Genomic DNA, 26181 nt, shown 5'->3' on the forward strand with positions numbered 1-26181 from the left:
CTTAGTTGTGATGACAGCGCTGAACGCGTCCGACTCTGGCTCAGCGCCAGCCAATGCGCGAAAGCACAGTTTGAATCTGGCAGCACTGAACATTCTAAATGTGGCGCCGTACTCTCAGGGGCTAGTTGATGACATGGTAAGCAAGTTTGTGAATATTTTGAATAAAAAAGGAAAAGCGAAATAAAAGCGACACATCTGTCATACAGTATTATTGTGGCTGCGGTGCATCGCGTGACGCGTCGCCATGGAAACATTAAAAGGAACGTTCGCCTTGAAAAAAACTTACTTTCTCGTGGCCACGAGTTAGTATCTTGAGGCCACGAGTTACTATCTTGAGGCCACGAGATACTATCTTGAGGCCACGAGTTACTATCTTGAGGCCACGGGTTACTATCTTGAGGCCACGAGATATACTATCTTGAGGCCACGAGTTACTATCTTGAGGCCACGAGTTAGTATCTTGAGGCCACGATATACTATCTTGAGGCCACGAGTTACTATCTTGAGGCCACGAGTTACTATCTTGAGGCCACGAGTTACTTTCTTGAGGCCACAAGATAGTTATAATAATTTTTTTTTGCCAAAGTGGGACTAGGGGGGCTCCGTACATAACAGGGTAAGGAGTTTAAAAAAGTCAGATTTCACAACTCAAAACTATTGCCTGCAGTGCTGTTTACAATCCTTTTTGGAATTAAACTATGTCTCTCTTAGTTTAAACTTTGGTCAGTATCTCAGACTCCAGATAAAGTTTAAACCGCCTCAAATTATGTTTAAGTCAGTGATATCTGGAATCCACACTCTCTACGCTAATTATTATTATTTATTTTTTTGATAAGTCAGTGCTAAAAATAAAGTTTCCAAAAGGGGGTTTTCACTGCAATGCCAAAGAAGGAACCTTTAAGGGTGTTCACACTTGTAGTTCGGTTCACTTGGTTCGTTTGGTCCAGACCAAAAAACAAAACAAAAAACATTTAATCCTGGTCCGCTTAGCATTTGAACCTAAAGATACGGAACATAAAGTCAATGGGATATGTTCACATCCTGATTGGTCGGCTTTTATTATACGTATACTATTTCATGACGGAACTTACCGAACATCCAAACCAATGCTGTATGCTGGGCTAAATGCGCTCATTGTATGTGCGTGGCCTATATATGATGGTATTTTAAACAGCTGAGAACTCTCGAAGAGCTTATAAAATGTGTAAAGGAGTCAGAACAGCGGCAGGAATCCCTCCGTCACACACACAAACGAGGATCTGCTGCAAGGAGACGCTGTTCTGATGCCTGAACCGAACTGAGATGGGCAACATCGCGACTATGACGAGAAAAAAACTGGTATGCTTGAGCATTCTGTCCTTTTTAGGGTCGCATCTTGTGACATAATGTCCCACTTTTGGGTCGTTTACATGTCTTTGGTCTATGTTGCGTTCATATTTAATTCGGACCGCACCAGAGTTCATATGGAAGTGGACCGAGACGCATCTTTTCAGGGGTCTTGGTCTGCTTGTTTGGTGAGCACCAGGGTTCGGTTCAACACTTATTCAAATGAACCACACTAACAGAGCACAGAGCACACTATCATATAACCTTTTGTATAACGGAAAGGTTCATTGGATGTTGAAGGTTCTTCATGGAACCATCAATGCCAATAAAGAACCTTTATATCTAGATTCTAGCTTTTAAAAGTGAACATAAAACATTGTGCATTAACATAACGAAGAACCTATAACAATTTGTTAAATGTGGTTCATTATATTTGGAATGCATTTTACTTTATCTTTTCATACACTCATAAATATGTGAAATTGCTTAAATCTTATAAATATCAATAAATTATGGTCATGAACCTGATGAGTCAGTGGTTCCTCTCTAAACCACAATGTAGATTCATTCTATAGTGGATCGGAAATTCTTTCTTGAGGGATTTGCGTATCCTGAAGACTAGTTCTGAATCATCTGCTGCTGCAAACAAAAAATACAATCTAATTTACATGTTTTTCCTCAGGTAGGGCGAATCAGGAAGACAGCAGCAAGACGGAGAGAGTACCACATTTTATTTATGGTCATCACTACAGTGGTGTGCTACCTTTTTTGCTGGATGCCTTATGGGGTTGTTGCAATGATGGCTACGTTTGGACATCCGGGGATCATCACACCCATTGCGAGCGTGGTGCCGTCCCTCCTTGCCAAAAGCAGCACAGTCATCAACCCTCTTATTTACATCCTTATGAACAAACAGGTTAGACATTTCCAACTTTTTATTTAGCACTGAATCATAGGATATGTTTTCTTATATTTCTCAATGTATATCATATATCCACGTGGGTGCTTAAATTAACATTCCTTCCACTAAATACATTGATTTCATTGTCTTTACTCAGTAAAAACTTACATCCACAACAATGAAGAACAAATTACCACCCAATAGAAGTAACAATATCAAGTACTGGAATGATTGTAAGAAATTATAAATAATATTAAACCCTTGGTCGGCAACCTTTTAGTCATGAAGTGCCATTTTTACGTTTCTGAGTTAATCACTGTGCCACAACCCCCACCCCACATAAACACATTTTAAATATTCATAATAGCTAACATAGAAATAGAACCTTAGAACAGAACCTTAAATATTCCTGAAGCAATTTTTCATAAATCCTTTAGTTTGTTTGTTTTCAGGTTTAAATTAGACTTTGAAGAACAGATTTCCAAAGGGCCTATTTATACCAGGTCATGCATGCGTATTAAATTATCAGATGGCTATCCGGTTTGGTAAAATTGTTCCATTTACACCATTTACATCTGTATGCAGTTACGAGGTATTTTATCTGAATGAAATAAATACACCTCTCTTTTGCTTTCGTGCCAGTGATTAACCCTCGGTAAATAGGTGCCATAGGTTGCCGACCACTGCCCTATTAAAATGTGAGTTCTTTAGACAATATCAGCAGATAAGTATTGGTGCAGCTTAAAACAAAACTTTCTTTCTGTGAAAATACATTGCAGGTTTTTAAAATACATATACCAAGTTTTTAATTACATAGAGCAACAAGTAGATAAAAAAGGATAGTAGAAATGATATGCACATGAGTCCAGCTTCTCAGAGAGATCTGTCAGTAGTATTCATAGTAATTTATGAAATTTAAATAAAATAAAAATAAATAAAAACATTTCTCAATTATCTACAGTAAAAATCCAATTATCTTGGCTCTATAATATAATAACAGCTTTAAAAGTTTCATCTAATTGATGAGAAGTGCAAAAGATTTAATCAAAATTTACCACAAAACATTATGAGAACAGCACAGAAATAAGAAATCTCTTTCCACTAACCACATTAAACATTCAAATAAAACAAGGTAATCATCCTTTACAATATGTGAGCAGCCTTAAAGGTGCACTGTGTAATTTTTAGCGACATCTAGTGGTGAGGTTGCGAATTGCAACCAACTGAAGTTACGGTGACTGACAGGAAAAAATGTCGTCGTCTGACGCCCGTTTCACACATACTCCGTTTGCAGTGCGTATGCGGTGCGTATTTTTTTCCGTACCCATGTTATCAGGTTAGAGCTTTCACACTGCATGCGGTTGCAGTCCGTCGATCCGTTCCAGTTGCGGTGCGTATACAGCAGTGCAGAGATCGTTTCCGCACCGAGTCTATTTTTGCTGTGCTGCAAACGCTGAATTAAAGTGACAGCGCATGTTGCGTGATGAAAATGAACACAGATTGACCTGAAAATGTAGTAATTTCACCATAAATGCGATTAATTAAATAAAATTTAGTAAATCTCACCATAAATGTATTTAATTAAATACTACGTTTTTGGTAAAGCAAGGAAAGCTACAATTTACCTCAACAAGGCGACATAATGAACAACACTTGTCACATGCGTGGTGGTGGAAAAACAAGTTTTGACATGCAAGATTTATTGTATTAAGATTTAAATTATGCAAAAGAAAGGGTATGAGTCTGCTGTTATTGTCAATTTTAAGTTTAAATTTAAAATGTAGGCTATTCGATTTTAATATTTGTACATGGTTAAATATTTGACCACTTGCTTGAGCAACTTAAGTACAAGTAATGCATTGAATAATAGGCTGACGTTGTTTAAATTGTGTTTAAACGTGCACACGTCTATTAAAGAGTGAAATGTGCAAAGATATCGCAATGCTGAGACGTTAAGACCGCGGGTAAATCAAGGGAAAATACAATTTGCTTCAACAAGGCATAATGAACAACACTCGTCTCATTCGTGGAGGTGGAAAAACAAGTTCTTTGTGACATGCAAGGTTTATTATAAAGATTTAAATTATGCAAAAGAAAGGGTATGAGTCTGCTGTTTTTGTCAATTTTAATTTTTAATTTAAAATGTATGTAGGCTATTCGATTTTAATATCTGTACATGGTAAAATATTTTACCACTTGCTTGAGCAACTTAATATATAATTATATAGAAGTAATGCATTTAATAATATGTTGTTTAAATTGTGTTTAAACGTGAATACGTCTATTAAAGAGTGTATATGTGTACAAAGAGAATTGCAATGCTGACAAAAAACTTTTTTTTAAATAAAAGTTGCTGATAACTTCCGGATTTGAAATACAAATAGCGAGTATGTATTTGTGTTATAGCCTACAGCAGCGGATCAGTTACGCACTGCAAACGCAGCATATGTGAAAGCACTATTGCATGTGCTGCTCCTGCACTGCATACGCACTGCAACACGCACCGCACCCGCACTGCACACGGAGTATGTGTGAAACGGGCGTGAGACAGCAGAGAGTAGCTAGTTAAGCAATGAGGTTTCTTTAAAAAATAAATTAAGAATTTAGGTTTACTTAATTATTCAGTAAATTGATATGTTATTGCGAATATTATTGTTACTTGTTCATCATTGTATCAGTGTTTTATTCGCTAACTTTAGCTAGCTTATTTACATGAAGAACAGCATTGTGATGAAACGCGTTTGTCCGTTTAGGGCTACTGCAGAAACATGTCGGCGCAAAATGGCTATTTCTATGTAAGGGGACCCGCGGTGTATGTAGATAGAAATAGCTCATTCTAAGGTAACAAAAACATAACGGCTCATTAAGTAAGGTCTTTATACACCACTGAAAACATAGTTATGTATATGATATTGCATTTCTGTCAACAGATCCTCCTAAATATTACACACTGCACCTTTAATGACAATGATTAAAAAAAAAATCCCAACGTTATTCAATCCTCTCTTCACACTTTTTTTCTTTGTTATAATTAGAACACAAACTAGAATTTGATTCCACTCAGGAAATATTGTAAGTGGATCCTTATATTAACAATCTTTGTGCTAATTTCAGTAGCTGTCCAAGTAAATTGAGAATTTACTTTGAAACTCTCGTCTTGTCCTGCATCACAAATATGTTTTGTATTCACAGCATCTGTGAATTGAGGTCAGTTCTGAATATGTTGCCAGTCTTTTAGTATAAGGGCCATATGAGATGAAGCCTCCCATCAAGACTTCTGTGAAAGTGCTGTTAATTATCCTCCTCATTACAATGTCTTGTCTCAGATTGTTATAAAAACTATATGTAAAACCCCTATTAGATGACAGAAGTCTGCGTTAGTTTAGATCAGATGGGTTTGTACTGTGATATGTCTTTAAATCACAGTGGACAGTTGATCTTACTGAATCCTGGCAGTGTGACCTTTCCCTTTTTCTTGAGGTCCTCTTCAAAAGATGTGCTCATGCGCTTAACAAGCAGTTTCTCATAAAGCAGAGGGTGGTATGCCCCAAATGTGCAGGCTGCATCATAATACTTCTCATGGTAATGGCACAGATCAGTTTTTCTCATAGAAGGAATATACTCATACACATGGACCTCCTCACAAAGGTTCATCATCAGGACGATACCTGTCACATAAACACACAGATACACATAAAGTTGATATATTCATTATAATAAATGGAATACAGTTAAACAGGACACAATCTGTAAATATATGAATTCGAACATTCTCATTCATATGACTTCTTATTTTTGTACGATCTGCTCATTCATATTTAGGGTTTAATTATTAAAATATTTCATAATAGTTAAAAAAAAAAAAAAAAAATCTTGACGTCATTTCAAACAAAATTAGGCCAAAATGAAGTTTGTTTGGGTTTCATTTCGTGAGTTCGAAACAGCTTGCCAAAGCAAACTTTCCAGAAAATTTTGCTTCAGATGGTAAACACTTTTGAACGACCATTGATCCGTGGCGATTACAAAATAGGTAGGTTTAATCTTCACTGGTTAATTTATTCTGTTCATTTTGTCGAGGTTAGATGCGAGTAAAACATGAACACACTGAATAATTGCTTTATAGTAGAAACTGAAGTTGTAATTCTAATTGAAAGTGACACTGACACTGTTTAATACTGTAAATCTGCTTGTTTTAAAGAAAAATGTTAAATAAATGTGACTTGACTGGAGTGCTGAATTGCACAGCTGATGCAAACATATTCACATCACTATAATCAGATGCTTTCTTAACTGCTGTTTTCTCTGCTGTCACTTTTGTTGTGTTATTTTGTTATTGAGAGGAAGGTGTGCAGCATATATTTACATATTCACCTAAACGCTGCTCCTATAGCAGCGTCGGATGTTTGCTAATAGTATACTGCTGCAAAGGTATTTTGAACTATTTACCCCAAGCGAAGAATGAAAGGAACCAGAGGGAAATATTATCAGTGAATAATGACTTGCATTTAAGTTTGTTCCTCACACAATCTTTTGTGTACTGTAACTGTAAACATACATCATATCCACCTTATTCCTACGCCCATGACGCTTTGCATGAATTATGGGTGTAACTTCCGTTAAGCTGTAAACAATCAGTGAAAGGCTCGCTCTATGAACACAATAATTCTCTCTTTTTTTTTTTTATGGGTACAATGAGATGACATTATTCTACTCACCCTTCGAATCATCGAACATTAAAAGGACATTTAAAAGTGTAAAAGCATCAACAAGGTACTTTTAACAGACCATGAATAACCCCAAAAAGCGCAATTTTTTCCACAGCAATAATGGACGGGTTAAATATCACTGTAGTAATATATATCTGTATTGTGTAACATACGTTGCCTTAATAAAACATTTTCATAAACTGCCATTCATTAAATGTTCAAAGTGATTTCAGTCAGGACCACTTGAGTCAAAAATACCATAGACAATTATTTTAGTCAAATTTTCAAAAAATGTATTTGCATTGTTAAAGTTACATTTGGTGGTATGGCTCTGTTCTGAGTTACCCATCATTTTCATGAGCTCCATGAAAGCTAGTCAGGGAACAGCAGCAGCTTCTGGGGACAATCTCCCATTTAAAACTGGGAAAGCAGCAAAAACAAATCCCCCCAAACAGACCATCCCAGGCAATCATCCGTGGCTCTTCCTGCTAAATCGAAAAGCCAGCAGAGGATTAAAATGAGCGTTTCAAAAAGCCAATCTTATTTAGTTAAAAAGAATAAGCCAATAGATCTACGTGAAGCTAGCAAGAGGAATGCTTTCGTCTTGAATGGCTTCCTCTGCTTGACTTGGTAGACATGGTCAGCAGTTGGGTGAGTACAGCAAAATATACGAGTAATCTCATCTTTATTGCAAGAAGCTGCGCTCTTGCAAGCAATGCAGTGGAAGCAGCAAAGCAGGCAGACTGAGAATGGATTTAAATAAGGCGTCCTGTTTGAAAGGGACCAATTGAGTGCTTAGGAATCGGATCAGCTGTTAGGTCTGGGTATCAGCTGATATCTGAGCTTGACTACGCGGCCTGCCTGAACTGACGCTGAGCGCTATATTTCCGTCATTTTGACAGATAAATAAATTTTATTTACCTGCGTAAACAAACCTGGAAAGAGACGTGAGGATTTGAGTAGAAAAACGAGAGAGTCTTCATGCATTCTAGTGAGTTATTAATGGAGAATATCATAAAATAAATCGTGAGAAGTATATTTTGTCCTTTTTCATACTTTTACACAATGCAGCGACTGAAAATAGCTCTTGCCATAGATATTCTTTTTATATCATGTCACGTTAAAATACCAAGTGTAACGTTATGGCGTCACGATGTCGGAAAATAAAACATGAAGGAAAATTGACAGCTCATTCAGTCAAACTGATGGATAAGCTTTATTTGTAGGGCAACCTTATGATTTGAAATGATTAATTTTGGTATTTTTTAATGGAAGTTCCCCAATCTGGAAGTGCCACCCATAATTCAAAACGCAGTTAGCTCGTCAGGAATAAGGTGGATATGATTTCAAAAGACTTCATAAGAAACTTGAAAACTCCAGACCCAAGTAATTGTAAGAAAAAATAACCACTACATTAACAGAAGAAAGAAAGTCATGCATACTTGAAATTACATGATGGTGAGTAAATGAAAGAATCTACTCAAAGATCTTGTGGTTAAATCTATGTTAGTACACGGTACACATTGTCAGCTGTGTGTACTGTGGTCTAATGTTGGGCAACTCTGTGAACTGTTGAATTTTTGTTTTACATCAAGACTCTGTCATCTGCCCGCAGGCTGTCAACATACACAGCTTGACAGCACCCTGCCAAGATCAGAGTTTTCTCACTACACACACATGCAGGGGACACACATCAAACACTTGGCAGTGTAGCCACACGCAATATGAAAGCCAATCAGGGGCCTGGATGCATGGGTCGAGACCACTCAGCCAGCCAATCAGACAATGTGTATCATGAGATGAACAACAGGGCATCCACCCCTTGGGATAGCCAATCACCTTAGACAATTTGTTCGGTGTACACATCTATAGGTTGTCAAGGCGACAAAGTGATCCAAGTGTATTGACTAGCATCAACCCTGCAACTATCATTTTAGAATCAGCAGGGTGTGCGATTTATGTTGTTTACTGTAGTTCAGGTCCTGCCAATGTGGACTGGATTGAATTAAAATAGCATCCCTAGGCATACTACAAAACCTGTGAAGAGACACAAACATAGGTTTGAATGTAAACAGCTATTTCTACACACCTAACATCCGACATCTAATCAGAAATAAGAAACTAGTGCTTCAAAACATTCCAGTCAATAATTATTGGGTTAATGACTCTAATTTTTGCTCTATATATTAATTAAATAATGTAAATAATAATAAAATTATATATATCTATTTATATATACTCTTTTTGAAATTCTTGAAGAGACGACATCAAGTAGCTTGGCTTAATTTTTTATGAATACTTTTTAGAAAATAAATATTTTAACAAAAGTGCTGCAACCAACATTATATATATAATATATATATTATTGTTATACTTAATATATATATATATATATATATATATATATATATATATATATATATATATATATATTTTTTTTTTTAAACAGGAAATTATACCACAGAAAAGACCCCTGCAGTGAGTCAATGCCAATAAGCTCTTAAAATATCAGATAATTTTGACCTTTTTATGACATGATTTTAGTTCAGGTTGTAAAATGTCATGTGGGATGACTCTTTAAATTTTTTATAATATTCATGAATTAATAATCCATGATACTAATAAATAATTCATGTAAAATTATGTATTATAAAACCTCTGAAAAGAATGATTAAGATATGTACACTTCCATGTATTACTTGTAAGATATAAATATTTTAGAGAATGTTTTTTTTTAACCATATGAAACCAACATTAAAATGAAGAGTACAAACTTGGCACGTGTTTTAAACTCGATTTTTTTTATTATTTGTCTGTTCCTTTATTGTGAACACTTACTATTAAGATACTCCCACTACAATTGGCCATAAAAAGAATGAAACAAAAAATTACATTTAAAAATACATTTAAAATGTACTGAGAAGGTGCAGTTCAAAGGATTTCACACAAATGTACAAAATCTTTAATGGTTCTGCATCTTTTGTGTCTCTGAAAATATGAGTGGTAATTTATTGTGTTTTGTGCAGTTTTACAGGTGTTTCCTTATCCTGTTTCATTGCAAACACAGCTCTCTAGAGAATGGACAGTCCTCTTTGCCCTCAAAAACTACTGTCATCCAGCTCAACCGAAGGGCTTATAGCAACCCAGTGGCTGGCAACGAACCTCCTTCCATTGGTCTCCAAAATGATTGCAGCACCCCTGTCTCGGGCTGAACCAATACACACACACACACCTTTATGTTCCAGCTCCACCCTACCCAAAACACGACATACATATTTGACAAAATTATGACAAAATCGTCTGTGTAGTGTTGTTGAGTGCCTACCAATCAAAAGCTGAAAATCAGAACTGTAGCAAAGTGATCTCTATAGCCGTCAAATTGTTGTCTGACCTAACACACCATCCAGTATTTGTATGTGATTTGTCAACATAAATGTTACAAAGAGCGAGAAAAGTGCAACCAGTTACTGGTGACTTGTTAAATTGGATGTGTAGATCATGTGCTGGTGCATTACTTATAAATGTGCTTGGCCCCATGTTGTTTTTATGTTCCCAACCCATTTAAGGCCAGGTCTGAATAAGATGTTGAATAAAGCTGTGAAATTCAAGGAAACACCCTCAAAACTGGTAAAATCCTCCACCCATGACTTCTTTGTATTATATTTGTACCCTGATCCTAATCTCACCATTAGCTGCTGGAGATCAAGGATGTTGACAAGTGGATCATTAGTCACATCATTGCTTCAAAGTAGTCCAGTGACCCAAGACAGTATATCCAAACTTGGTCACTAGTGGTGATGTTGAAGGAATAGTTTAATAAAAGGAAAATCCTTCATTCCAAACTTGTATGTTTTTTTCTTCTTCTGCTGCTGAACATGGATAATTTAATGAATATCCGGTTGGGTGAATTCAGTACAATGGCAGTATAAGTAAAAATAAAAGTCCACGTGGCTCACTGATCATTTACCAAGTGGTCTATCTGACCATTTTTGGTGAAAAACTCCTCAATATTTAAGCAGCTGTACAGTAAAATCATGGCAGACATCACTGTCCTTCTTTGCACCATCCTGCACATCACCCTCCAGTCCAGATGGAGGCAATGTACTGTCACGGTATTGAATTCACCCAAACAAATATTCTCAATCGAAAGGATGCATCCTACGCTGCATTCAAGTCCAATTTCAGACATGAACTTGCAAACTTCCCTAAGTACTTCCCCTCGGGGGAATCCCCAACGCCATTTTGAAGTGTGTTCAACTTTATCAAGTGGACAAGGGAAGTTTATTTGGATAGACCCTCGACCCCTCGATTTTGATAGAGGGAGCGAGTCTACTCAACATGTACACTTCAGGCAGAACCATAGACCACAATGCACCATGATTGTGATGTCACAGCTGGTCACGCCTAATTTACCCCCACTCCACACAACTCAAGTGTATATTGGAGTTATTTTTGTATTTAATCATATTTAATGCTTGTAGCTACCATAAGCTGGCTGTTTTTTTATACAGTTATAGTTTATTGTATTTTTAATAATTTTATATTTTAATATTAATATATTAATATAATAATACTTAATATTTGTTCATATTACATTTTTTAACATCCCAAGCATACATACAGGCCTATAGAATGGTGCGTAAAGGGTTGCAAGGGTTCCGCCTGTAGTGGGCACTCGTGCAATGTAAGCAGTGACGTAGTTAGCGAGGGAAGGGCGTAAAAAATTGGACTAGTAAGGCTGCATATCTGGGCTTCCACGTAATCAAGACCTCTGGAAGGCAGCTTTCGTTTTGCGTCCTTTATTCAGATTTTTTAAAGGATGCATCAAGTATATTCTACCATCACCCATAATCCTTTATGCAAAAACGAGTTGGCACTGCCACTGAGCTTGTGAAATATCACTTTGTAACGCAAGAAAAAAAAAGCATAAAAGCATATATTTTGATATAAAAGCATTGTTTACTTTTGTTGTAAAATAATCACATAATGCTACATTTTGTTCCCCGAAGAAGAAAGAAAGTCATATGGTTTTGGAATGACATGAGGGGGGAGTAAATGATGACAATATTCCTTTACGTCAAAGCTGTAATGGTATGTTAAAGGTACAATCCAATACTGCACATTCAATGCAATGAAAGAGGACAAACAAAGATACTAGTACCGGCAATATTGAATTGTGCCTTTGATAGCACCAATGATGTTTGATGGGTGTAGGAATGTTGATTGTCTGTTTGAGAGCCATCAACTTGTATTAACAGCACCGATTCACACAGATCTTGATTATATGTCAGTCATACAAGAAAATAAACTAACTACCCACAATTATGCTAACTGTCATAACATTTATTCATTTCCTTGTGCGCCAGTTTTAAGCCAAACCTCCATTCATTCATTCATTAAGATTTAGCAATGAACTTGCAAAACAAAAGGAGACAACAAGAAAGTGTGTGTATGTGTATGTGTATGTGTGTTTCCATGAACATTCATGGGCTTTTTGTTGCCACGGGCACCGGGTACTGTTTCTGTCAGTACAGCCTCCGGCAAGGTAAGTATCCTCTATACATTTTATGGAGAGTTTACTTTCCCCACATGAGCTGCCTTTCTGACTTAAATAATCACTTCATGCACCCAAAATGGCATCTATCAAAGTGATATTACCTAGTAACACATTTCAGCATTAGCGCGCGCGCGCACACACACACACACATCCCGCACTCTTCAGACATAAATGAATTCAAGAGGAAGAGTGAATACAAACAGATGTGATTATCATTTGTAAGTCAGCAGAAGACGCTGGAGAAGTAGGCAGAGAAACATTTGATCTTGCTTAAATTAGGGTTGAATGTGTGCGTCAACTGCACAGCATGGCAAATCCCTCTAAAATTACTGTCACAACATGTGGCACAACAATTTTCTTGAGTGCAGGGATCAAAATAGGATAGATATTGTGTATATTATGTATGAATATGTAAATGGTGAAAAGACTCACCTATAAATCCTGAGGAAGGAGGGTTGGGTTGAATGTTTTCCAGTGTGTTGCTTTGCACAATATCCCAAAGTTTCCAGATAAATGAAGGATGCAGGATATAAAATGGCTGCTCAGGGAAGTTCTTCCTGTGAGTTATGTATGGATTAAAAAGGTCATAATTGGGATTCTGGTACCACTGTGAACATTGAGAAAACAGTCAAATATTATGTTAAAAATAAAGTACTGACACTCATTTCTGAATAAAAAATCATTTTGACAGTTTTGGAAGACAAAGTTAAAAAGTGGTAAAGCTGTGCTGATATTAAAATGAAGAAAAAAACATTATCAATAAAGCCTTATCAAGTAATTTGGTAAAACATTTTTGTTAATACTAAAATAAAAAAGCAATGAATTAGTGAAGGAAAAAACAATCTATATACATACAGTATATATATATACACAGTCAAACCAAAATTTATTCAGACACCTTCAACATTTCTCATATTATCACAGTTTATTCACTATAGTTTAGAAAATTGTAATAAAAAATATGACAAAGTTATCAAATCAGTTGATATTTCACTAGTTTTGGCCATCCTTCTGTTATCACAAATGAATCAGGTTGAATAGCTGTCAGCTGTTAAATTTAAGTAAATAATGCCAATTTAGGTCAACCAATTACCTTATAATTATGTTCAGTCTGTGGTGTAAAAAGGTCACATTTGCAATTAAAGAAAAAACATTTAAGCAAAACATGGTCAGGTCAAAGTGTCTGAATACATTTTGGTCCCAAATTTGTATAAATTTTACTGATAGTCCACTGTATGAAGAATTTTTGGGTATAATACCTCACAGTTTACTTTATTTTGCTATCCTCTATAAACTATAGTGTCCTGCACCCACTAGTAAAAAAATAGAAAAAATTATATCTGTCGTCTGAATAATTTTTGGTTTGACCATATATATATATATATACCGGTATATATATATAAAAAAAACACGCACCCTACTGGTCAAAAGTTAGGAAACATTAAGGCTTTTTAATGTTTTTGAAAGTCTCACTAAGACTACATTCATTTTATCAGAAATACAGTAAAAACTGCAATACTGTCAAATAATATTACAATTAATAATTATTATTTTTTGTGGAAACTCAGTTTTTCAGGATTTGATTAATAGAAAGTTCAAAAGAACTTAAAGTAAAAAAAAAACTTTTAATTTCATAAATGTCTTTACTGTCTTTTTTTGGATCAATTTAATGTGCCTTTGCCATTCAAAAGTACAATTAAAAAAAAAAAAACCTGAAATTAATACTTTTATTTAGCAGTGTATTTCATGATTTTGATGATGCTGAAAATTCAGCTTTGCCATCACAGGAATAAATTCTATTTCAACATATATTACAACAGAAACCAGTTCATTTAAATTGCGATAATATTTCACAGTATTGCTGTTTTTACTGTATTGCTGTTTTTACTGTATTTTTGATCAAATTAATGCAGCCTTGGTGAATCAGGAGACTACTTTAGAAAACCAGACTGCAAACGATTTTACTATCATAGTCCCAGTTTTGGGATCTTTTTTTTTTCCTTCCTACTCTGTTTCGTTGTCATCTTTGTATTCCTCTCAAATTGGCTACTCCAGCGAAAATATCAGCCATTCTTGTTACGTCCACCGCTTTTTTGATTTCATTTTCAGCTCTGGATCTAATCATTATAAATGATTCCTCTGTGCCAGTGCGCTGATAATGTCACTTAAATACCTACAAAGTCACCCTGCTCCTGCCTCACCAAATATATTTTTCAAGCAAGAAAACAACACAAGCCAAGTTTAACATGGCTGAAGAGCATAACACTCCTGACAGATCCCCTGATATGATTTTCATACCTTATGCAGGTCAATTTTATAAGGAGCCGGATCCCAGGCTACCAAGGTAATGTTCTTATAGATCAAACTGCTGTTGAATCTGTGTTGGGGGTTAGCTAGAATCTGATAAAAAAGAAGAACACATCTCCATTTAATCCCTGCACACAAGGAGACAGGGAATGAGTCAGAGGGTGAAGGTTTGTGTCTCTGTGCATTAATGCAAATGACCCAAACCTGAGAGTTAATGATTCGAATGGTTGTCTTGCTGCCCACATCTTTTTCATAGCCCTTGGAGGGTGCAGTATTAAAACGCAGAACTGCATCATGAGAATCTAGAATGGCAAAAACAGCAGTCAATCCAAAGGACCAGTTAAATTACAAAGGGAGAACACATGCAGACCTTTTGCGGCACTATGGGGTACATTGTCACAGTGAAACCTGTTATTATTCAGCAATGCATGTTTTTTTTTAGCTGCTGTAAATTTAAACAGTATAATTATAAAACATACATAAATATCAGTTCCTTGTTTTGATGAAAAAATATTTTAGTTAAAGGTACAGTAAGCGATTTCTGAGAAACGCAGTTGAAAGTGGATCGGACCGAGCACCACAACACACTTGTAGCCAATCAGCAGTAGGGGGCGTGTCCACTCATGATGAGGGGTAGAGAGAGTGAGCAAGAGGAAGATCTGAAGAAAGAGATGGCTGGGAGACATTACAAAAGAGAAATGTTTAGAGGAAAAGAAGAGTTATGATCAGGCAGAAGCTTTAGGATGAATGTTAAAGGTCCATAAGCGATGTCACACGTTTTTTAGGCTGACATTTTTTTTGTCACATACAGCAAACATCTCCTCACTATCCGCTAGCTGCCTGTCCCCTGAACACACTGTAAAAAAACGCGGCCTCTGAAGACAGGGGGAGGGGGGAGGGGGGAGGGGGGAGGGGGAGGGGACGGGATGAGGAGGAGGAAGGGTCGAGCTAGCCTCAACGTCAACAAGAAAGTGAGGTCACCCAACATCGCTTAAAGCACCATAATAGAAAAGCTTTCCAGCACTGGAGAGACGTAAGCGGGAAGGCCTGAAAACGGACGCCTACATTGCATTGTTTTTTCTCAATACGTGAGTAACATTGGTTTTGCTATGTTTCACAGAACCAAGATTTGCTGTAGTTATGTTAGCCCTAGTAATAGAACCGTTTTGAGTGTCACTGTTTGTCAGGAACTGGTGATGCTGGCGATAACAACCAACTCTAGCTTGTAAATACTCCTGGTCTTCTTCCTGGTCATTCCTTCTTCATCTTTGCTTTATTTTTTGTGAAGCATTATTTTGCTTCGCTGAAGTTCCACTATATAAAGAGACATCCACTCTTACATTGAGTGTTCGTGTATTTTGAGGGCAGAGCAATGAAGAGAGGGGTGTGATTGTATTGATTTCAAATATCAACAGTGTTTCTCAGAAATCACTTCACCTGTATAAATTGCATACATTGAAACATCTGACAACTTACAAAATAATGTACTTAATTTTCATGATAATAAACTTGCCCTGACCAGACATGAAACATACCCTTGTCTGGAATTCTGAGATAACAGACTAACCTTTTAACCTTTCAGCCAAAATACCTGCATAGTTGACTCTTGTCTGAATGTACTGAATAATTATATCAATAATTTTCACAAACATTCACAAACAACTCTTAATTCTACTTTAGGTTTTTAGTATTTGAAACCAACATAAAACAAGCATGTGTTATAGGACATTTGACACAAAACCACAGTTATTGAGATACAACAAATTTTATGTGACACACAAGGTGTGACAAACCAGTTGTGTGACAAACCAATTTTCCCTACTGATTTGAAAATGATTTTGTTAAAAAAAGTGGCCAATTATGGCCAATTTCATATCATAAGATATTGCTCCCTCTAGAGTTGTAAGGCAAAAGGCAAGTTGTAAAGAGCCTGATGTACAGGTATATTGGATTGTTTTTCTTCTTCTTCTATATCCCTAGTAAACTGAGTAATTCCGTATTCACTGACCAGAATAATCAAAACATCTGTCTGCTGTGCATTATCTTCTTCCATCAATATCTTTCACGTGCAAGACATTCAATCGCCACTAGATGGCAGCAAAATACAATTCACTTGGCAACAGAAACCATTTGATCTAGACTCACATCACAAGTTTTCAATTTATTAGTAAAGTAAGTAAAACTAATTTTACGATCAAATAAACAATTCAGAGCACACGTTTGTGGTGGCTTGAAATGTAAAATATTTTGCTGTAATGCTGTAAGTTTCTAGACACAAGTTCCAATGTCCAGTTTCTGAACCTGTTTAATAGAACATCCAATAAGACACTAACAAGTAGACAAAAACAAGTAAAGACGTGTGACAGCAGTGCTCTCGTTCTTTCTGACAATGAAATGCAATGCTGTTCAAGGGTTTCCAGAGAACAGGGAGCACTGCTCTCATGCTTATCTGCCATTGGCTGTCAGCTGCAGTATTCATGTTCCAACACATTCAACAATTAGGCCTTGTACATCAATGTCTCTATTCAACAGCAGACCAAATCAAGGACTAACGAGGAGAAAAAAAAAGAGAGACGATGAATTGAGTAGAACGAAGGGAGTGAAAGTAAAAGCGAGAGAGAAAGAAAGAGAGAGCAACTATCAAAACAAGGCAATAAAGTGGCGGTTTGGCTAATAAAAAGTCTGAGAAGAAACTTTAGCACAAGCTGGTGTGTAATAAGAAGCGTTTTACATAGATTTTTGAAGCTAAGATTTTGATTGCAACTTCCCCCCCAAAAAATTAATATTTTTTCCTTTGATAATTAAAATTCACAAATATAGATAGAACATCAATGCTGCAAACACACACCCTCTTTTGTTGAAAATTCATAGTTTTGAATCATATACGTTATTTGCTTGGGGCCATCCATTAAAAATGTTTTATTGTACACAAGGAATCTGCAATTTACTGGTGCGGCACATTTCTCTAAAATACTACAGAGAACAGCAACTGATTCCAAAAACGAGCATCCAAATGCAGAGATAAGGTGCAGTTTACCTTTGAGGTGTACAAAGATAATGATTTAAATTCATTTGTAACAGTTACAATAAATCACTGGTATTTAAGCATAACACAACCACAAAGCATTAATAAGACCAAACAAAGAACTGAACTAAACAGGGAGTGTAAATACACAAGCTGTGTCCTAATTCAGAGGCTGTATCCTCCGAGGGCCACATTCGAAGGTCGATTGCATCACAGCGGCGCAACGAAGGCTGTCCCAATTCGAAGGCTCCTTCAAATGCAGCCTTCGTTTTTCCTGTGGATGAAGGATACAACAGATGGATCCTTCGCGGCCTTGCCTATCCCAGAATTCATTGCGAGCCAGTGATGACAGGATTTTTTTGAGAGAAATTGCCGCATTACACTTCTAGACGCAAGTATTGGGAATCAGCTTATTAAAATATCTAATGATACAAATGTAAAAAATACAAAATATTTTTTTTAGAGCAGTTCAAATGTTGACATATCTAAGATGCGATTATACATAGTGTATACACTTTATTATATAAAGAAATGGACCATATGAACATATTTAGACAGTTTGTGAACCCTGTTTTGTTTTCAGACAGTTTAATATAACTTTCAAAAAAGTCCAGTACAAACGTTACTTTACAGGAGGTAATTGGCAGGAGACACCTGGCTCTGCTCGTGGATCGATTGCTCCGGTCTGCCTTGCTGTCTTGCTGCCGTGTGATTTGTGTCTGTAAGCTCCGTATAGCTTTCCATTTTGAATCTCTATTTACTATCATTCCTTGTTGTTTATATCGCTAAATATATTGTACTCATCAACCAGATATCTGATATCATCTAATTTTGTCTGTCACATTGATCTGACTTCGCTAGCTTTAAACTAAATCACAATCGCTCGCAAAACGCGCTAGCCTTCCGCTTGCCTGTTAATCTGCCATCCGTGTTTGCCGTCTTTTTTTCTCGCGCACTTGCGCCTTTTTGAGTCCATCAAACAACTGTGGTGAGTAGGATCAGTCAACAAACAGTTGAGTCATGTCTTCTCCTATTATTGTCACTTGCACTTCATGTCACATGTATAGTATAGTCTTCTCTGTCAGCGCCGATGGCTTTACATGTGATAAATGCAGGGAGATAGTCAGGCTGACGGAGAAGATTTCAGAACTAGAGACGCATCCAAACTTTAATCAAGGATAGTAAGAATGCAAGGACTTTAGATACTGCTTTGGATGCAACTAGCTTAGTGAACTCTGTACATTGTCCGGTTCCGGCTGTAGAGCCCATGCAGCAGGGCAACTGGGTGACCATGAGACGCTGTAGTCGCGGGACAAAACACCTCTCTTCCGTTCCGATAACAACATTAAACAGGTTCCCAGATAGCAACAAAGTCTGGGCCGAGTCTGGCTTACATTAGGCACAGAACGTGAAAATAGAGACACCAGCCACCATAGTCACATGTTTGCCGGGAGCCAGAGCGCCTGACATCAAAGCAAATTTAAAAGTGCTGGCTAATGTTAATCGTAAATTTTCTAAGATTATTATTCACGTCGGCACTAATGATGTTCGACTTTAACAGTCAGAGATCACTAAAATTAACATTAAAGAGGTGTGTGAACTTGCAAGTACGATGTCAGGCACTGTAATTTGCTCTGGCCACCTTCCTGTTCGAAGGAGTGATGAGATACTTAGTAGACTGTCCTCACTCAATGACTGGCTGTCTAAATGGTGTCCGCAAAATAATATAGAAATAACATTTTGGGCCAGACCTGATCTGTTGAAAAGAGATGGTATTCATCCCTCCTGGGATGGTACTGCTCTTCTCTCTAGTAATATGGCACATAGTCTTAGAGATCAAACATGACAATCTGGGGCTCAGGTCAGGAAGCAGACAGACTGGCTAAACCGACCGTCTGCTAGCTCTCTCACGTCACTGAGGTCAGACGAATCCCATCACATAGAGACTCTTTCACCTAGATATCATCATATAGAGACTGTGTCTGTTCCCTGAACTAGGAAATACAAAAAACTCCCAAACCCATTTAAGGGTAAAAATTTGATTGATGTTCAACAAATAAAAAACAAATATAATGCAGATGAACAAATGATAAAGCTCAGGTTGCTGAATATTCAACCCCTTTCTTCAAAAGCACTTATTGTTAATTATATGATTACAGACCATAACCTAGATGTGCTGTGTTTGACAGAAACTTGGGTAAAACCAGACAATTACATTACTTTAAATGAGTCCACCCTGCAAGATTACTGCTATAAACACTATATATATTTTTATACTCAAATATAATTATTTTGAAATGATGGTGCTTTCTGTAACGTTATCTAGCGTAAGTGATAAATCCCATTTGACATTTGTGCTGGCTACTGTATACAGGCCATCAGGGCACCATACAGATTTTAATCAAATAATTTGCTGATTTTCTATCAGAGTTAGTACTGGCTGCAGATAAAGTCCTAATTGTTGGTGATTTTAATATCTATGTAGATAATGAAAAAGACGCATTGGGATTAGCATTTACAGACATTCTAAACAGTATTGGAGTTAGACAACACGTGTCAGAACCTACTCATTGTCGTAATTATACTTTAGATCTAATATTGTCACATGGAATCAATGTTGATGCCGTTGAAATTCTGCAGCAGAGCGATGACATCTCAGATCATTATTTAATCTCATGTATAATTAATTTAGCCAAGGTTGCAAAGCCGACTATGTGTTATAAATATGGTAGAACTATCACTTCTGCCACTAAAGATTGCTTTATAAATAATATTCCTGATCAGTTTCATCTTGTCAGCATCCCAGATAGCTTAGAAGAAGTCGATGTTGCAAAAGAAATGATTGACTCTCTCTTTTCCAGCACTTTAGACACATTTGCTCCATTGCGCTTAAAGAAGATTAAAGGAAATAGTCTAACACCGTGGTACAACGAGCACACTTGGGCCCTAAAGAGAGCAGCCAGAAAAATGGAGCGTAGCTGGAAGAAAACAAAGTTTGTGGAGAGAGAGAGAGAGAGCACGATTGCCTACAGAAAGTCCTTAAAAACTGCTAGATCTGCTTATTTTTCTACACTTGTAGAAGAAAACAAACACAACCCTAGGTATTTATTCGAAACAGTGTCTAAATTAATGAAAAATAAAGCTCCAACACTGCACGTTTCCAAACACAGCAGTAATGACATTATGAACTTCTTTACTTTCAAGATTGATAATATTAGAGAGAAAATTATAACTATGCAACCATCTACTACAGTATCAGACAGTGCATTGTAGTCTCCCTGAGGAAAATTTTCATTCATTCGTTGCTATAGGAGAGGAAGAATTGTCTAAACTCGTTAAATCATCTAAATCAAAAACATGTATGTTAGACCCTATACTGAATAAGCTATTGAAAGAGATGCTTCCAGAGGGCATAGATCATCTTCTTAATATCATTAATTCATCTTTGTCACTAGGATATGTACCGAAAACTTTTAGTTCAAGTTCAAGTTAATTTTATTTATATAGCACATTTACAACAGCCACTAGGCTGACCAAAGTGCTTTACAGAACAACCAGACAAATAATATGAAAATAATACCTGCATAACAACACATAAAACATAAATAAAAGCAGCAAAGCTAAGAGCTTAAACCGGAGTAGCAAAACAGTATCAGACTCAAATATAAAATAGTAAAACAGAGGTGGCAAAGTAGTATCAGACTCAAATATAGAATGGAAAATAAACAGAAGTGGCAAAACAGTGTCAGTTTAAAATCAGTATCAGACAATTGGCGACAGTGGGCCTCTCTGGAGATGAGCCCCGGTTACGATCAGCCAAATAGGTTTGACCACTGTCAGGCGGTTGGCCTTATCAGGCCACCATGTAGCTCAGTCCCCAAACTCTCTGGTTCGTGGCAATTAGTTTCTTACATAAGAAGACGTTCAGGCCGGCTTTAACAGGCCGCTCCGAGACTGAGTCCCAGGACTGGCTGGCCTTAGCAGGCCGACCCTGGGACTGACACCCGGATTCAGGGTTCATAGTAACCAGTTGTTTAGCTTGCTATCAGGTGGTAGGCCTCTTCGGGCCTCCCTGAAGGCAAGTTTCCACATAGGGTGGTTGTCAGGTAATAGGCTTATAGGACAATTGCCTTATCTAAAGGCAAGTGCCCAGAGGCTCTGTCTTTGGACAGACAGGAATTTGGACAGACTCATGTATCCAATTTAAGTGACACCAGGTCAGGCCTTCCTGGTGGCATTTCAGTATGTTCCCCTGAATATTGATTGGCTGGGGCTCCTTTGGGTTACCTAGCCACATTCCCTAGAAGGGACCCCTTCTAATTTGAAGCTGTGGTTCCAGGCCCTTGAGCAGGCCCAGGTAGGCCTTTTGGTAAACAATGTTTATGGAGGTTTTCCTGTGAGGCTTATAGCTTGGGCTATGACCGTAGAGAATGCTGTCACTGACAGCCCAGTGTGACCTGAGGGTGAGTGGTTCAAGCATTTCATTTGAATTTGTTACTGCCAATGATCATGCACTCCTCTTAGCATGGCGGCGTGGGTATATCGTTCCCCTTAGCGTCATTTCGATGCAGTGCAAGTTCCCTTTCGAAAGGGAACGTCTCAGGTTACGACTGTAACCTATGTTCCCTGAGAACAGGGAATGAGACACTGCGTCTTTTCGCCATGCCTCAGGGCCTGTCTGCCTAACAGTCCCTTCAGATGATAAGGTGATTATCATGTTTGCAAGGCGCCCTTTTATACTTCCAGGTCGCACGCTAATGATTCATGGGCTGTCGCCGGTCAATCTGATTGCGTGATTTGATTGTGATTTCAGACACCTGTCACGCCTGAGGCGTTCCCCTTAGCGTCATTTCAACGCAGTGTCTCGTTCCCTGTTCTCAGGTAACATAGGTTACAGTTGTAACCTGAGACGTTCTTTTATAGCCTTACTTTAAAGGAGAACTCCGGTCAATTTTAACATTGAGCTCATTTTTTTGTACATTTGGAGTGCTGTCAATACAGAGAACAACGACAAAAATCGGTGTTGCCTACACCGAGTTATTCTATTTTTAAAATTTGCACCCTATTGACTTCAATGGGGCAAGTAGTAAGCCTGCTTTTTAGCCTCTTAACATCCTTTAAGTGTCATTACAAGTGCACAGAAAATGTGAGTGATTCCTTCCGAGTGAACACGAGTGGATCTGACTGCAGTAGATGTTAGAGATATTAATAAAAATGAAGTTAATTCAGCCAGCGCTCATACCTTTGTTTACATCCTGTTTTCGGTGGAAGGCCATAGTAATCGATTGTCGAGTTCACGCGCATAGGTTTAGTACCTATGATCACGCGCGTGAACTCGACAATCGATTACTATGGCCTTCCACCGAAAACAGGATGTAAACAAAGGTATGAGCGCTGGCTGAATTAACTTCATTTTTATTAATATCTCTAACATCTACTGCAGTCAGATCCACTCGTGTTCACTCGGAAGGAATCACTCACATTTTCTGTGCACTTGTAATGACACTTAAAGGATGTTAAGAGGCTAAAAAGCAGGCTTACTACTTGCCCCATTGAAGTCAATAGGGTGCAAATTTTAAAAATAGAATAACTCGGTGTAGGCAACACCGATTTTTGTCGTTGTTCTCTGTATTGACAGCACTCCAAATGTACAAAAAAATGAGCTCAATGTTAAAATTGACCGGAGTTCTCCTTTAACTTTCTACCTCTGGTTAGGCCTCAAAATTCATAAAAGTTGTGTTAATTCGAGAAGATTATCTTGATGAACAGAACGTGTAAGAAACAAACTTTTGTTGGTCATAGATCTTATTTTCTGCAATAATTCAAAAGCCAATGGAAAAATCCTGTTGGGTTTTTGTCAAGGGAACCAGGGTGATGCTGATTTCCGGGTTGACCGACAACAATATGTTATCCCTGCAGCACTCTGTAGCCGCGCAAAATATTTTGTATGCTTTATTATTGATGAATATCCAAGACAACACATAAATGTATTGCAAATACAATTTATAACCAAAGATTACTGTTCCCATGCTCCATCAGCAAAAGCTAAAAATCCACAAAAAAATTGTTTAACGACATTCTAAAAGAGGAACAAACATATAGAGATGCATTACGGCAACAGCTGTATTAGAAACTTTTTTTGCTGCTTAATATTTTCTGAAAACCATGATTTTTATTCCAGGATTCCTTGATGAATAGAAAGACCAAGAGATTAGCATTTATTTAAAATAAAAATCTTTTGTAACATTATAAATGACTTTACTATCACTTTTGATGTATCCTTGCTGAAAAAACACTTACCCTAAACTTTAAAATGATAGTGGCTCATGGTTCCACAAACCTGTTAAGCAGCAAAAAACTGTTTTCAACAATAATAATAAGAAGAAATGTTTTTTGAGCACCAAATCAGCACAAGATTGATTTCTGAACTGGAGTAAGGTCTGCTAAAAAATAAATAATTGTCATCACAGGAAAAAAATACATTTTAAAATGAACAGAAAACAGTTATTTTAAATTGTAATACAATTTCACAATATTGCTGTTTTTACTGTATGTTTCATCAAATGCGATCTTAGTAAGCATAAAATACTTCAAAAACATTTTAAAATCTAAATTTCAAACTTTTGACTGGTAGTTGTGTATATATTATGCATATTATCCCCACCCAACTCACCAATTTCACGCCCCAGTAATGAGTTAAGAATTGCCCCAGCTGAAGTCACCACGGCACATGTCCTGTATGCCTGCTGCAGTTGAGGAGGAACCAGCTGTTGAAAACCTAGGTGAGCGAAGGGCTCTTCAGAGCTATCCAGAGTCCTGAGCTGAGCTTGCTCTTTTATCTGACACAGTATCTCCTGCCTACCCTTGTTTGCCTTACGTTGGCCTTTATAGAAAACTTTGTGCTCATTAGAGAGAATATAGTTCTTCTTGGCTTTCTGTAGTCGTTGGCCTAGCAATTTGGAGGACACCTGTCCCTTCCACAGACCACGGACCACCGACCAGGTGTTGAATTCAGTTTCAGGGGGCTTCATCACATTCTTCCTAAACTCAACCTGACGTTTGCCAAAATTCCTGAAATGAAACTCTTCTCTAGCACGAGGAGGTTGAAACACTTGCTTGCGCTGGAAAGTACCCCTCCTCTCCGCAAACATACCCCAGGGGACATTATGGGACGCCATGATGGCCCGGGAACTACGCTGAACATGGGTTGAGTGTTGAGATTCAGAGTTGAAGACGGAAGTCGTCCTATGGAGCTGGTTTACCTGGGAGTCAGTGAAGTAGGAAAAGACGGCAAAGAAGAGCAGCATCCAGACCAGCAGGACCAGCAGGAGAAGCCGAAATGACTGCCTTATGAAATGCCGTAGGCACGGCAAAAGAGAGTCCAGGACTATCATCACCCCGTTTCACAACACTCACCCTGGAAGGAAACAGAAAGGGGTGGTGCTTAATATGAGTTTGAGGGGACATATGCAAAAATCATTGATAACATATAGGGAAAGTGACACTAATAAATCCAGAAATGATTAATTTCAGAGGAAATATATTTGTTACTGTCATTTTACTTTTTATTTTGAGCTATATGAATGTTCAAATCCATAGTTATTTGTGATCAAGTGTCGCTACTGTCTGACAGTCACTATAGAAGTTGTGTCAAAACTGTGCTGTTTATGTATCCAATTTGACATTATTTGACAAAGCTGGCTGAATATTGGTAAAAAATGTTACAATTAAGAGATTAATAATGCAAATACAGCTTGACATGATTTTTAGAGGCCAAGCACCAAGGGTGCTTAGGCACCTATTAGCTGTGTCCCAATGTGAAGGCTGCATCCTCCGAAGGCCGTATTTGAAGGCCGATTGGCCGCATTTGAAGGCCGATTGCATCACAGCGGCGTGACGAAGGACGTCCCAATTCAAAGGCTGCATCCTTGGAAGGTCGCATTTGAAGGCCGATTGCGTCACCGCGGCGCGATGAAGGCTGTCCCAATTCAGTTCTGCATCCTACGAAGGCCATATTCGAAGGCCGGTTGCGTCATCGCGGTGCCACGAAGGCTAAAAGCGACACCAAATGCACCCTTCTTTCCCCGTTAAAGGAAGGATACAAAAATGGATCCTTAGTGGCCTAATCTACCCCATAAGTCATTGCGCGCCGGTGACGACAGCATTTTTTATTTATTTTTAAAGGTGGCCGAGACTAGAGTTCGGTGGAGGACAGCAAATTCACATTTAAATGTAAGTATTATGTTTTCATTTACTGAAATAGCTAGCGAAACCAGAGTTAAAGTTTCTTATAAACTTCATCTTAACTCCTTCGTCATCATTGCGTGGCTTCATTTGTCAGGTAGTTTGAGGCAAAACT

The 26181-nt window shown here is 37.6% G+C and overlaps 2 protein-coding genes across 3 annotated transcripts in view; one reads left to right on the top strand and one right to left on the bottom strand.

Annotated features, from left to right (window-relative positions):
- tmtops2a (teleost multiple tissue opsin 2a) overlaps positions 1-11307 on the top strand; it is a 50087-nt gene extending 38780 nt beyond the window's left edge. Inside the window, exons 3-4 of one of the 2 annotated variants that reach the window (XM_084425776.1) lie at positions 2009-2242; positions 9960-11307. In XM_084425776.1, the coding sequence (XP_084281902.1) occupies positions 2009-2242; positions 9960-10145 (420 nt within the window). In that variant the 3' untranslated portion in view covers positions 10146-11307. The remainder of the gene's footprint in view (positions 1-2008; positions 2243-9959) is intronic. The other variant, XM_084425777.1, reaches the window with a different exon arrangement.
- st6gal2b (ST6 beta-galactosamide alpha-2,6-sialyltranferase 2b) overlaps positions 2293-26181 on the bottom strand; it is a 43086-nt gene continuing 19197 nt past the window's right edge. The window contains exons 2-6 of the mRNA XM_084425775.1: positions 24496-25239; positions 15002-15099; positions 14789-14890; positions 12923-13097; positions 2293-5895 (exon numbers count right to left, since the gene is read on the bottom strand). Of these exons, the coding sequence (XP_084281901.1) occupies positions 5648-5895; positions 12923-13097; positions 14789-14890; positions 15002-15099; positions 24496-25216 (1344 nt within the window). The 5' untranslated portion in view covers positions 25217-25239 and the 3' untranslated portion in view covers positions 2293-5647. The remainder of the gene's footprint in view (positions 5896-12922; positions 13098-14788; positions 14891-15001; positions 15100-24495; positions 25240-26181) is intronic.

The sequence above is a fragment of the Rutilus rutilus genome (genome assembly GCF_951802725.1).
Source record: "Rutilus rutilus genome assembly, chromosome: 12".
Taxonomy (NCBI): Eukaryota; Metazoa; Chordata; class Actinopteri; order Cypriniformes; family Leuciscidae; genus Rutilus; species Rutilus rutilus.